At 60.7% G+C, this 13014-nt stretch overlaps 1 protein-coding gene across 11 annotated transcripts in view; it reads right to left on the reverse strand.

Moving 5' to 3' along the window:
• The window catches only part of ZFR2 (zinc finger RNA binding protein 2), a 44175-nt gene that overhangs the window by 17406 nt on the left and 13755 nt on the right, over positions 1 to 13014 (reverse strand). For 9 of the 11 annotated variants that reach the window (XM_034657515.1, XM_034657519.1, XM_034657514.1 and 6 more), the window contains 9 exons: positions 10612 to 10825; positions 9550 to 9673; positions 8878 to 9099; positions 8489 to 8775; positions 5627 to 5809; positions 4017 to 4245; positions 2807 to 2967; positions 1826 to 1945; positions 237 to 376 (listed from right to left, as the gene is read on the reverse strand). In XM_034657515.1, the coding sequence (XP_034513406.1) occupies positions 237 to 376; positions 1826 to 1945; positions 2807 to 2967; positions 4017 to 4245; positions 5627 to 5809; positions 8489 to 8775; positions 8878 to 9099; positions 9550 to 9673; positions 10612 to 10825 (1680 nt within the window). Of the gene's footprint in view, positions 1 to 236; positions 377 to 1825; positions 1946 to 2806; positions 2968 to 4016; positions 4246 to 5504; positions 8398 to 8488; positions 8776 to 8877; positions 9100 to 9549; positions 9674 to 10611; positions 10826 to 13014 lie in introns of those variants that run through there. The other 2 variants (XM_034657521.1, XM_034657522.1) reach the window with 2 other exon arrangements.

Consider the following 13014-nt stretch of genomic DNA (forward strand, 5'->3'; position numbering starts at 1 on the left):
GTGCATGGAGACCCAGGCCATCCCTGTGAATGGGGGCCCAGAGCGCCCGCCCCGTGGTGGCGGGGCCTGCGCTGTCTTGCGTTTATTACGTGACACTCAGATCCTCTGCGTGACCGTCTCCCCCAAGGACGGTGTCCCCTGCCTACATCGCAGGGGTGAGCACCTGGGTCCTCGGGCCCGAACGCGAGCAGAGGGTGTTCAGAAGGGCGAGGGTGGCCCGGCAGGGACCCGCCCACCTCATCCCCGCGTGCCAGCGCCGCATCTCCTCAAGCCGCCTCTTGGCCAGCTGCCTCTGCTTCCTCAGCCTGGCCTCCAGCAGCTTCCGAGCTCTGTGGCTGGGCTTCACCGCAATCGGAAGGTCGGGGTTCACTTTTTTCTGGAAAGGGCAGGAAGGGCTGTGAGATAGGAGACCTTCATTTCCACGAGTGCCAGGAGCCCCGGGAACCCCCCGGCCCACAGCCTTCTGCGGGCTGACTCAACAGTCGGGCTCTGTCCCCCAGAGTCCTAACATTCCAGGGACCCGGGCGCCTCAACACAGGGAGCTTCTGCGGGGAGCACAGCTGCGACGCAGGCACAGCCAGGAAAGAAGGAAATTCGGCCCCATCGCGAGACACCCTCGTGGACCACGGATGGGTCTCTGCAGAGCCAAAGCCAAGTGCATATTTCTAATCAAGCTAACTCGGGAAACACTGTTTGCGTGAAATTCAGCAATCCGCATCTTCAAGAGCTTTGCAGATTCTCTTGCCGCACATGGTTTACGGTGCTTCCTTCCTCATTCACAAAGTGAGCGCCGTCTAGGGGGCGTTCACGGCTGGCAACAGCCCATGCGTCCATCGACGGACGGACCAATACACAAAACGTGTCCCCCACACGTGGGCACGTCCCTCGGTCACGAGCAGGAGCGAGGCGCCCACACGTGCTGCCCCGGGGACAGACCCCGAGCCCACGATGCTCAGGGAAGGAACAAGACCTGGAAGACCACACGGCATAAGTCCACGTGTGTGACACGTCCAGAACAGGCTCCTCCACCGACGGGAAACGGGGCTCATGGGGCAGTGTGTGGGGGTGACTGCTAATGGGGATGGGGCTTCATTTTGGGGTGATGGAATGTTCTGGAACTAGAGAGAGGTGATGCTCACAGCTCTGTGAATACACAGTAGTAAAAGCCATGAAGCTGTACCCTTTATATGGGTGAACTGTGTGGCAATAGAGCAGCTAAAAAGGGGTGGGGGTGCGCACGAGCGACAACACGTCCCACTGCCCCGCAAACCTGTGAGGGAAGCCTGGGGAAGGCAGCTGACAGCCCCTCCTCTGGTGGAGCCCACAGGGCGCAAGGGCCCTCAGGCCACCCCCTTGGGCACGAAGCAGAGCACCCCGACAAAGGCCCTGCTGTGCTGGAGGCCTCAGCACCCGTCACGCAGGCTCCTCGGATGACCGGCTCCCAGAGGATGCTCGCCTGGACAGCACAGCACCCCTGCTGCAGGTGGCCCCTGGGACATGACCTCCCCGCCCCCGGCTCCCCCTCGGCCCTGCGCCCCTTCTGAGCTGCATGCCGGCTGGGCTCCCAACAGAGAACACAGACACGGAGAGTCTGGGGCCAGGAGGCAGCATCTGTGAGCCTGTTCCGTGCACTCAGGGACCCCTCCGGCAACAAGGGGGTACGGAGCCGAGATGCCGTGGGAAACACAGCTACAGCTGGGTCTCCTGGGGTCTCCAGGCAGCGGGAATGCAGGGGACAGGCCCATGGGTCCAGTGCTCCTGCTGGGGGCACTGGGCGGGGTGCGGGAAGCCTGGCCAATCAGCCCCCCTCCCCAGCCCCGCACACCTTGTACTGCAGCCGGTGCCGCCGCCCCCGCACGTGCATGTCCCTGGCTGTGGCGTCGCCGAAACTGCACTCGCACAGCCTGCAGTGGAACCGGACCACCTTGCCTTCCTCGTTGCGTACCTGAGACACAGGCCCTGCTGAGTCGGCCGCTCCCCACGCAATGCGTCTGGTCCCTGGGCAGGGGCACCCCCGTCCCCTCGGGGGCACCGAGCCTTCCCAGGAGGCCTGCACGCTGGCGTCCTGCCTGCCAAGCGGGCTTTGGGGAAGCCAGTGTGTCACCAACGCACCCTCCCATGCTCCAGCTACCCTCAGCCATCGTCCTGTCCTGTTCCTCCACCCCCCTCCCTGCCCCGGGCGCAGACACCTGCAGCCCCGCAGCCTGTCCGGCACGGTCCCTGCCTCTGTTCGGTTGTGAGCTCCACGTGTCACAGGCCCTGCTGTTTCCTGAGGCTTTTATGCACCTTATCATCTCCTCAACTAGGAAATGCCAGGCTCCCAGGCAGGACTCCTATCTGGGGTAGCGATCTTGCAGGAGACAGACGATGCTGAACTGGTCGAACGAAAACAGAAGAAACGCTAATGCTCACACTTCCTTTCAGCCGCTAAGGGGGAGCCTGGGAACTATGGAAGCGGCCAGGGGAGAAGGCTTCCAAATCTGGTTCTAGAAGCTGATCCAGGCAGGCTTAACAGGCTCCGGGCGTCGGGGCCATAGCCACAGAGGTCACGCACTGGCCCCTGATGCCCAAGAACCCTGTGCCTCTGTCTCAGGCCTTCCTTCTAGGACCTGACACCCAGTGCCTGGACCTTCCAGTGAGTTCCGCAGGATGTCGTGGCTCACTGCGGACTGCCCATGGACAGGTGTATGCATCTCAGATGGAGACCGTGGCGCAGTCTTGAAGGCTGACCCCTGCCGGAGTCCTTCACCACAGCCCCGGGTACATGCCCACAGCCCAGGGCATGGCTGCTGCCTGGCAGAGTTACCTCTTCCACGTAGCCTGGGCCCACTGGCTGCGCATCACAGCTTCCAGAAGCTTCTGTGGAGCCTCCTCGGGCAGGCGGATCTCCGGGCCTGTCTGGTGCGGGGTGGTGTACCTGTCTGCCCTCTGGGGGCCTGCTGCCCGCTGCCTGTAGCTTGGAAGGCCCTGGAACGAACGGTGGAATGCGATGCAAACCGAGGTCTCCTGCTGCCCATTCCCCCCCTTGTGACATCAGTCAGTCGGATTCCCGGTCCCAAAAGACCTTTTGTGCCAGCTTGGGTCGCAGCTGGAGCACCAGGCCCATGCAGCATTTGGTGTCCATCTGAACACGTCCATGGGGAGGCCCCGGTGGCAGGCCTCTCTCAGAGAAGCCCATGGCCACACCACTCTGCAGCCCCTAGGTAGCCAAAGACGGAATTCCAGGTGGACCTAGGGTCACGGTCAAGCTAGGCCCCTTCAGCAAATTCACTGGCCCCAGAGGGGAGATGGGTCTCTGTTACCACACTGCTGTCTGGTTTGGATTTCAATATTGTGTGGTTCCTCAAAACGGTGCTGCTGGGGCTCAAAACAAATCCTCCTGCCCCTTCCTGGGCAAAGCCCTCTGGTGGACAGCAGAGCCTGTGGGGCGGCCTGGGCATGAATCCCACCTCCACTGTCTATGAGGTGGCCCAAGGCCAGGTATGTAACCTTGCGTGACCTTGCCTCCCCCCCCCCCCCCCCCCCCCNAACTGGGATTATGACACAACCTACTTTCCAGAGTCGTGGAGGGCAAACCAGGCAATGCCGTGAAGCAGTCAGCGGAGTGAGTGCCTCACACGGACCCCAGCTGTTGCCACTCAGTCCACACCACCAGCCAGGCCACACCCAGGGTAGGCGGGGCTGCAGGTGGGGGGGGGCTGAGGAGCCCGCCTCAACTTCCAGAGACCCACATAACTCATCAGAGCCCACTCCGTTCAGCCTGAGCACCGGGGCATGGATCGTGCTGCCACCGCACCATGGGCTCTGCCCACCCTTCCCAAGGGTGTGGCCCAGAGGTGGCCACAATGTGGGGAGAAGGCCTGCTCTCACCATCCCCGCCCTCCATCCAGGGCTCAGCCCCTCTGGAGAGAGGCGATGGCTCGCATGCACGGTCACAAGTTAACAGGACAAGCGCTTCTCCGAAACCCCAGCGCGAGGAGTGAGTCTGCGCATGGGCGTCGGGCTGTGACACGTACCCACACTCGTGGCTTTCAAAGCCGCCGGTCTCCTGGCCAGTGCTGGCTTGCTCAGAGTGCCCACGCCGGGGCCGGCAGAGGCTGTGGGCTTGTTGGAGGCCGTGGGGGGACTCTCTGCGGCGAGAGGGGCCGGCTTGCTGGCACAGGGGGCCTGGGCTGAGCTGGGGTCCCCTGGCACTGGTTCTATGGTAGGGATGGGCTTCCCCAACTTAGTGTGCAGCTTCAAGACCTGGAACAGACCCAGCCCCCCATCAGGGCCACCTCTGGGCCCAATCAGACTTCCTCAAGACGCAGGAAGAGCACCTTGGTGGGTGGATGGGGCTGGCAACGTTGCAGGAGGGAGCGCGCTGGTCCCATCCCAGGCCCCAGTGGCACGCCCTTGGCTCTCGGACATCACTCCCTCTAGAAGATCCTTCCTGCTTCCAGGCCCCATTCCATGCACTTGTTGGAAGGACCATGCCTCTGCCTGCAGCACCTTCAGGGACACCCACCTCAGAGCTGTCTTCCGGCTCTAAGTCTCTGACACTCACAGCTCAGACCTGCCCCTGCCCAGAGCTGGCCGCAGGGTTTCCCCGGCCCCCAGAACAGCCCACGCCTCCTGGGTCCCAGCTCTCCTGCCTGCACCCCTGCATGACCAGGCCTGTGCACCCCCTTTCCCCACTTCTCCTCCACCTGCTCGCTTCCCCTCCTCCATGTATCTGCTCTCGCTTTTGTGGGCTTCGTGTGTTAGCTCAGGCTTTGGAAAGCCTGCCCTGGCTGGGCCAAAGGAGAGGAGAAGACAGGTCCTCAGGCAGGTGATCTGAGGGTGGCCCCAGCTCCGCAGTGGGGAGCTGGAGGAGGGCCAGCACGGGAGAGGGTAGGAGCAAAGGCCCGGGGGCAGGAGGAAGCACGGCAGGTGGGCTTGGGCACCTGGAGGAGGTTCTGTGTGGGGCCACGAGACGGGGCCTTCCTAACCCTCCTGCCGGTGACTACATGGCAGGAAGCTGGGGTCCCACCAGCTACTCCTCCTGCCTGCAGCGGAAACCCCCTAAGCGAGCATTACCGTGCAGGTTAGCAATCATTTGGGAAGGGCTGCTGCTTTTCAAAAGCTCCTTCCGGAGCACAGCAAGGGCAGGCCCCGGTGAGAGAAGTGGGGGTCTCCCTACCTTCTCTTGGGTGGGGGATCCCGTCAAGTTTCTCCACCAGCTGACACAACACAGGCATTTTTAAGGCCACAGAAGAATGGTGATATTAAGATAGCAATCAATATTAAAAACATGGATATTAAGTCATTCCCTGTCGATTAAACACTGCTATCAAAATTAGCATGAAAACTTACTGTTTTAATTGTATTAACTGAATTGGACCTGTTTAATTTTTAAAGAGCAGAACCCCAAATGGAACATGCGGTTTGACCTCATCAACACGCAAACCCTCTTTTTTATAAACATGTAAATACCTAAGGTTTCCCCTGCAGTCTGGGAACAAGGCCCCCGCGCCGCTCCACACCTTGGTCCAGGGGGCGGGTGAGACTGTTGTTCTGAGGAATGCAACCGCGTGGGCCCCACAGGAAAAACTTCCTGTCGCCGGCAGCGGCCTCCTCAACGCTGTCGGGCCGTGAGAGCTCCTACCTTCTGATGCCTGGCGCCCCGGATGTGAGCGGCGTAGGCGTCCGCCCCCGTGCACCACACGGCACAGAGCCCGCAGCACAGCCGCGCCTGCACCCCGCCTGGGCCGCCGCTGGCCTGGGTGCCCGTCTTCTGGGCCGCCTCTTTCTTTTTGTGCTTCTGCCCTTCCAGGTGCTCGCGGTAGGTCTGCAGGTAGAGAGTGAGAGTGGCCCGAGAGGCATGTGCATGTGTGTGCGCGTGCACAGTTCACTCGAGGGGGAGCCCCAGGCCTGCCATCCCCCTCCCTCCGTTCATTGGCAGCCCAGATGCTCATGTGCCCCTTCATTAAACCCAGTCAACAGGCCAAAAGCTCAGCCTGAACCACAGGATGTCTTTTTCTTCTCTAAAAATGGATGAGCTGCTTTCATTTCAGGGGCTACTTGGAAGGAAAATGCTGGCTTTTCAGAATCTGACCTCAGAAACCACACGAGGACATCCGCTACCTGAATCACACTGGGCACACTTCCTTGTCAGAAGGCGGTTAACACACAAAGGGGTCTGGGCGAGAGGGGGTGCGTGAGTCACAGGCCCCCATGTGCCGCACCACCGTGCCCGAAATATTGGACGGTGTCTGGCAGGTGACCAAGCTCTTACGTGGCACCCCACACTGCTCTCCGGGAATCCTTAAGACGAGGCCGTGGGCTGCAGTAAGCACGCTCCAAGTGCGCCCGCTCAACCAATGCACCCTGACGATGCCAAGACTCGGGCCACCCTGGTGACATGGGCCAGTGACGCAGGCTGGTTCTGCGGCAGACGGGAGGCAGGGACAGGAGCCGGGGGGTACTCGCTGGAACTTGGGAAACTTCTGAACATTTACCTAAGCAACAGAACACACACACACACACACACACACACACACACACACACACACCCCAGGTAAAAGCCTGTGGACAGAGAAGAGCCTGGAAGGACAGACCCAGTGATGTTAACAGGAAGCTGCTGCAAGTGTAGTGAGTAGGGCAGGGCCCGCCCGCGTCCTACATGCACACCAGTTAAGCCACACGGCTTCGACCAACCACACACTGATTTCCAGTCCCTGTTCCCAGTTCTGCGCCCCAGGCCTTCCCCTGACACGTGGAGACGGAGGAAACGACCTACACAACGTGCCGCGCAGGGTCCTAAGCTCAAAGTAAGAGGAAATGCTTGCAACTGTCTTCCTGCCACGGGATCCCCACCGTAAACACGTGTTCAGCATGTAAAGAGAGAAAAACCAGGGAGGCACATTGGGAAGAGGACCGTCCAGTGCTCCTGCAGCTCCAAGGGCTCCCCCGGCCCCACAGGGCTCGTCCCGAGGCCACATGGCCAACTGGGCCGTCCTGAGACAGGCCACCTAGACGGACACCCCAAGAATGGGCATCAGTGCCGCCTGGGCCGCGGGGAGGCCAGTGACGGAGCCCCTCACGTGCAGCAGACAGGAGTGCATGGCAGGAGGTAGGTCAGTGCTGGAAACACCCAGAGTCCCAGCGGTGGTGGTGGATGCAGGAGCCTGTCCGGGGTGGTGAGTTGGCACAGAACAAGATGCACGTGCACGTAGGGACAAGTGAAGCAGGACACATGTGAGTAAGAAGGACGCTTGCATCAATGTCAACACCATGGCCGGGAGACTGGCTGCACTATGGCAAACTGCTGGCACTGGGGAAGCTGGGGCGGGGGTACAGGGACCTCTCTGAGTCATTACTTACAACCGCCTGTGACCCTACAACTTTCTCAGTAAAAATTCCAACTGGAAGAGTGCTATTAACCTCAGCAAAAGGCTGGGAACAACGAGAGCTCACGTTTCTGAGGCACGCCGCACACGCACCAGGTGCTGGGCCGAGGGGTGACACGCTCGGGCAAACCCTGTCACCACAGCTGTCCCCGAGACCAGCTCAGAGAGGCCCAGACATCTGCTCAGGTGACAGGGAGCACGGGGCTGGGCTCCACATCACACGCGAGCCCTTTGTGGGGGGCATCCCACACTCGCGCAACACAGTGCTACGAAGGGCCTGGAATTAGGAGCAGAGGCTTGTGTTTGATGAGTGAGAGGGACCAGGAACCCCGTGATGCAGAATGAAAATCTCGCGGAGGAGTGAGGACAGGAGCAGAGAGCACTAACCTCCCGCTAACGAGTGTATGTCTTACGGCCGAGAAAGCGCACAGGACATTAGATCAAGACAGCGGGAGACGGGAAAGAGCCCTGGCCTGCCCGGGGAAGTGGGGGCTGGATGAGGGGTTCCGGGGTCTCTCCACACACCCCGATAGCGATCCCGGAGTCCATGCACCCCTCCAGCTTCCAGCTTTCTCTCAGAGTATTAAAAAGATGACAACTAGCACGTGGTACTGTCAAGATGGAGCCCTGGTGTCTGATGACCTTTCAGAGTATGAGCTGGGTTATCTGTGAGTGTGGCTGGGGGATCTCCCTCTTAGATGGTGACACACACGCACACACACACACACAGACATGCTTCTGTCCACCCGCGGCCTTGCTTAAGCAGCCCTACAGCGAAGGCGCGCCACCCCCAGGCGCCTCTTGGAACTGCATCTGCCACAGCCATCGCGGTACGGAGGAGGGGCTCTGACCCCCGCTCCCTGCTGCTGCCCACTTGGGCGAGGGAAGCCCTGGACCACGCTCCTGCCGCCAGCAGTCAGTGCCGCGCCTGCCCTTCTGTCCTCCACAAGCACGCCAGGAAAGCAAATCTGACGTGTACTTGACATTGCCAGTTTAATAACAGGCCTTTTGGGGTGGGCAATGACCCTGATGTCCGGTTAGCCAGGTGGGGCAGGGGGCTCTCCCAGCCCAAAGCGGGCAGCACGGTCCCCAGGAAGGTCCTCTGGGCCTGCGCTGACCTGGGGACCGGCGCAGCTGATCTTGCAGATGTCACAGTAGTGAAGTGGAGACTCCCTGGGGCCGCCCCTCGGTTTCGGCAGCTTGGGGGGAGCCAGGAGCTTCCCAGAGAGGCTGCCAGCAGAACTGGCACTGGGACTGCCTCCTGGGCAGCCCCACAGGGAGCCCGGGGGCGTCGGGAGCGGGAGGGGCTGCTGGGGAGGCAGTGGCAGCTGGAGGGGCAGCGGTGGGGGACGCTGAGGACCGGCTGCCGAGAGCATCGCTGCTTCATAGCTCGGGTAGCTTGGTCCTAGGGAGCAGAGAGAACAATCAGACAGAGGGAGGCGGACTGGTTTGGGGGACGCTTTGAGAGTGACAGCCTGTGCCTGCTCACGCACAGGACGCGTCTTACCCATGTCCAGGGCCGAGGTGGGGCTGTAGGTCGGGGCGTAGGAAGGCAGGGTGGAGACGGAGGCCACGGGCAGCACGCTGCTCGCCAGCGGGGAGGTGTAAGCCTCGGTGTAGCTCAAGGCCAGGGCGCTGGCTGGCTGCCCTGCCTTGGCGGCGGCCGCCGATTGTAGGGGTTGCGGTTGGCTGTACCCGCCACTGGGCTGGACGGAAGTGTCTTTAGTCCCTGGAGGGCAAGCAGAACGTCTCTGCAAAGCCACCCTTTGCCACAGCCTGCCAGACGACAGTGGGAGCCACGCTTCCGTAACCGTGGCCACTGGCCTCCCCAGCTGCCTGGAACCAGCACAGGCCCCAGGCCCTACTGGCCACAACGGCCTACAAGTCCACAGCCCCGTGCCCTCCCATCTCTAAACTCCCAAGTCCTCAGCAGAACTCCCCTCCTTCCCGCCTGGGAAAGCCTCCTTGGAATAAAACTGGTTAGCTGCCCTTCTAGTTCTGTCTCTCTTTCCTTCCCACCCTCTCTCCTACACCAGCCCAACCCCAGCTGAGCCTTCCAAGCATATTGGAGAAGATAGCCCTGAGGTCCCCGGCCCTCCTACGGATCTGGAAAGTTTGAGTTGTGACTTTGCAGGGTCTCCTCCCACGGTAAAGCCAGTGGCTCCTTGCGGAGACGCACCTGGCTGGCAGGCTGTGGCCGAGGTGGGGAGCTGAGGCTGGCTGGCAGCTGGCAGGTGATACTGTCTGTTCTCGAAGCTACCGTAGCTACCAGCATCTGCCGATGGTCCATAGCTGTAACTGTCCTGCGAGGGGGTTACCAGAGTGACACAGAGCAGGGACAAAGCCCTCAGGGCAGTGGCAAGGTGTGCCCTTGCTCGCCCCACACGTGGCACGCGTTCACACGGTTCCTGAGCTCCTGCTCTGTATCGGGCTGTTTCAGGAGCTGGGGACACAGTGACCAGTGTCATGGATGGGGCCGCTCGCATGGAAATAACACCTGAGAGCAGAAGTGCTCTGAGGCATGCCCAGCTTGGAGACGACTCCTCAGAGGAGCAGTTCAGGGAGAGCAGAAGCAGAAGGTTGGGGTTCCCAGCAGGGTCAGCCAGAGGCAGAGGCCCCCACATGGAGTCAGCTGGTGGGCTTGCGGGAGACCAGAGGGTGGGAAGAGCAGAGGGCTGTGAGCACGGCGGCTGCGGCCAGGAGAGGGGGCCGGGGGGGACAGGTGGGGCTGGGGGCTCGGGGAAGGGCTGGGTGCCATGCCAGGGGGCATTCGGGCTGTTCCGTGCAACAGGACAATGACATTCAGGTGAGGCCAGGAGGCAGCCCTGGGGGTGGGCTGGAGGGGGAGTCCCAGAGGCAAGGGAGGGAGAAAGACCAGACAGTGTGAGCTTTTCTAGCTGGGCAGCCTGTGGTACATCCGCTGACCTTAGGGGGTACCAGCAGTGGGTGGCAGAGGCTCGGGGCGGGGGGTTGGACCATGTCCAGCATGGGACACATTGGCAATTCCAAGTGGAAACGCAGTGGCCAGATCTCTACGCCCAGAGCTCTGCGAGTGGAAGAAGGCATCATCGGCACCAGAAGTGCCCAATGAGCATAAGCACATCCCCTGCTCACTGTCAGGGGCAGGGACGAGAGCAGGAAGGTAAGCTTGTGTCCCCATCTGTCTGCCCATACGGGGCACCCACTACACAGGCCCCCTCAACATTATCCGGGACTAGTCAAAGAAAGGCCAGGCTGATACCTGGTAGGAGGGAGCCATGGTGGGCGCCAGGGCAGGCTCCTGGGGCTGGCTAGAGTGGATCTCGTACCCGCCATACCCCGCTGGGGTGACAGGCCTCAGGGGCGGGGCGGCCACGGGAAACGGTGGGGTCACAGTGGGACCCATTCCAGCAGCGGGTCCTGTGGCGAGGCTGGCTCCAGCAGTGGGGAGGGGAAAGGCCATCGGAGACTGGGTGCTAGAATCACAGATAAACACAAAGGCCGGCTACATCAGATGAGTTCTAAGCAACACTTCGTGGAGCGCCTAAGTTCCATCAGCCCTGGGGGCTGGCTGCTCTGGATGCCTCCAGTAAATCCGTCCTTTCTGTGACTAACGTTTGTTAAGACCTTTCTACGGGAGCAGGCTTGCATTCCAGCACTTTTCACAAAACAGCACAATGTCCTAACAACTCTGTGAGTCAGGGACCCTCCCTGTGCCCGTTTATAGGAAAGGAAACTGAGGCACAGTAAGTGGCGAAGTCAGGGCCTGAGCCCGTTGGTTGATTTCCCCCCTCCTCTGTGTGGGCAGCAAGCTTTTTCTGGACATCAAGATTCTTCCAAGGAAGTTGGGCTTGAATAGTATTTTGTAACCGAGGAACAAATGGATCCCCCAATTATTAAAATACAGAAGCTCAGTTAACACAAACTAAAACTCGCAGTCACAAGACCCTGTTATATTGGCAGCTTGCTCTGCACAGCACTGAGGCCTCTGTCGACACCACCTCATTCTCACCCTACTGCCATCGAGAAGGTGCCACTGTGTCCATCTGTTTGTCCGTCAGTCGTTTCTGAATGCAGAAACTCTGAGAATCAGTGACACAGGCCAAGCGTTCCATTCAGACCCAGATCGTTGCAACCCAAGTGCCCCTCACTCTACTAAGTATCAGTCACCGAGCAGACGGTCCTCATGAAAGTCCGTATGTCTGGGAAGGTATCTTCAAGGCTTTTAGCCCCATACCCTCACGGATCCCACAAAGCTCCCGCGAACTCTGCAGGGAAGGAGGCTGGATGTGTGCGTGGGGCTTGGGGCAGGCAGGCCTGGGTACAAGGGACCGCAGCCAGCGGTGCTCATGCACCTGGTACCTTCACACATGTTCTGGACCAAAGCCAGCCACGCGATGACTGACGAGCCACGCCCCCCCCCCCCCCCCCCCCCCCGTCCCTCTGAGTGGCTTGCTGCCCAGCTAGGACAACACGGGGAGCGCTCTCCAGGCTGAGCGGAACGCTGAGGGTCAACCACACAGAGTCAAGGGCAAACACTCCTCACAGGAGCTGGGGCCCAGCAGAGCCCAGGGCCTCACCCCTGCCGGGAGCCTGCCCACCTCCTTGCTGGCATCTCCGTCCCCCTGGCAGCCAGAGCACAGCATAAACCTGCCTGTGTCGCCCTCCCGCTTAGAACCCTCCAAGGGTCCGAGACGCAGCCCTGAACCCCTGCACCCATCCCCTCCTGTAGGTCACTGCTCGAATGTCACCTCCTCCGACAAGCGCTCTCTGAGCCCATCTAGGACAGCTGCAGCACCCTGTCGCCCTCGCCCTGCTGGAGTTTTCTTCCCAGTACCACCTGATCCTCTCCCACTTGTCTGTCGCCTAGTCGTCCCCTCCCCCACAGCACGAGGCCACAGGGGCGCAGCAACGGCAGCGTGTCCCAAGGCCTTTCCCGGCACTGCAGCAGCACCTGGCACAGAGCAGGTGCGCAGTGAACACAGTTGCGGGACATGAGCTTACAGGCGTCCCGGGGGCACGTGTCTGGGGAAGGGCGGGTGGGGCGACCCCTGCAGCTCCCATCCACAGCGTCTTTCTGGATTCCATCGAAGGCAGCGTCCTGGACCCCAGGGGCCACTGCTAGGTGCAATGCCACTGTCCAAACAACTCGAAATCTGCAACTCTCCAGAGAAATTACAACACAACGGGAAGCCAAACCTGCAACTGGTAACAGCGCGAGGTGCCTTCATCTCTCCCAGGAAAAACGGAAGCACCCTCTCTGTTACGAAGGAGCACCGAGTTTTCTCATGTCAGCCACTCACGAGACTCAGGGCTCTCTTCTCACCATCTTAGAGACTTTTTTTTTTTTTAAGATTGTTCATTTATTTATTTGACAGAAATAGAGACAGCCAGCGAGAGAAGGAACACAGGCAGGGGGAGTGGGAGAGGAAGAAGCAGGCCTCCAGAAGAGGAGCCTGATGTGGGGCTAGATCCCAGAATGCCGGGATCACGCCCTGAGCCGAAGGCAGACACTTAACGACTGAGCCACCCAGGCGCCCCTATCTTAGAGACTGTCTTGGTCAAAAAGCAGATCGAGGGGCGCCTGGGTGGCACAGCGGTTAAGCGTCTGCCTTCGGCTCAGGGCGTGATCCCGGCGTTATGGGATCCGAGCCCCACGTCAGGC

This window comes from Ailuropoda melanoleuca, chromosome 4 (genome assembly GCF_002007445.2).
Source record: "Ailuropoda melanoleuca isolate Jingjing chromosome 4, ASM200744v2, whole genome shotgun sequence".
Classification (NCBI taxonomy): Eukaryota; Metazoa; Chordata; class Mammalia; order Carnivora; family Ursidae; genus Ailuropoda; species Ailuropoda melanoleuca.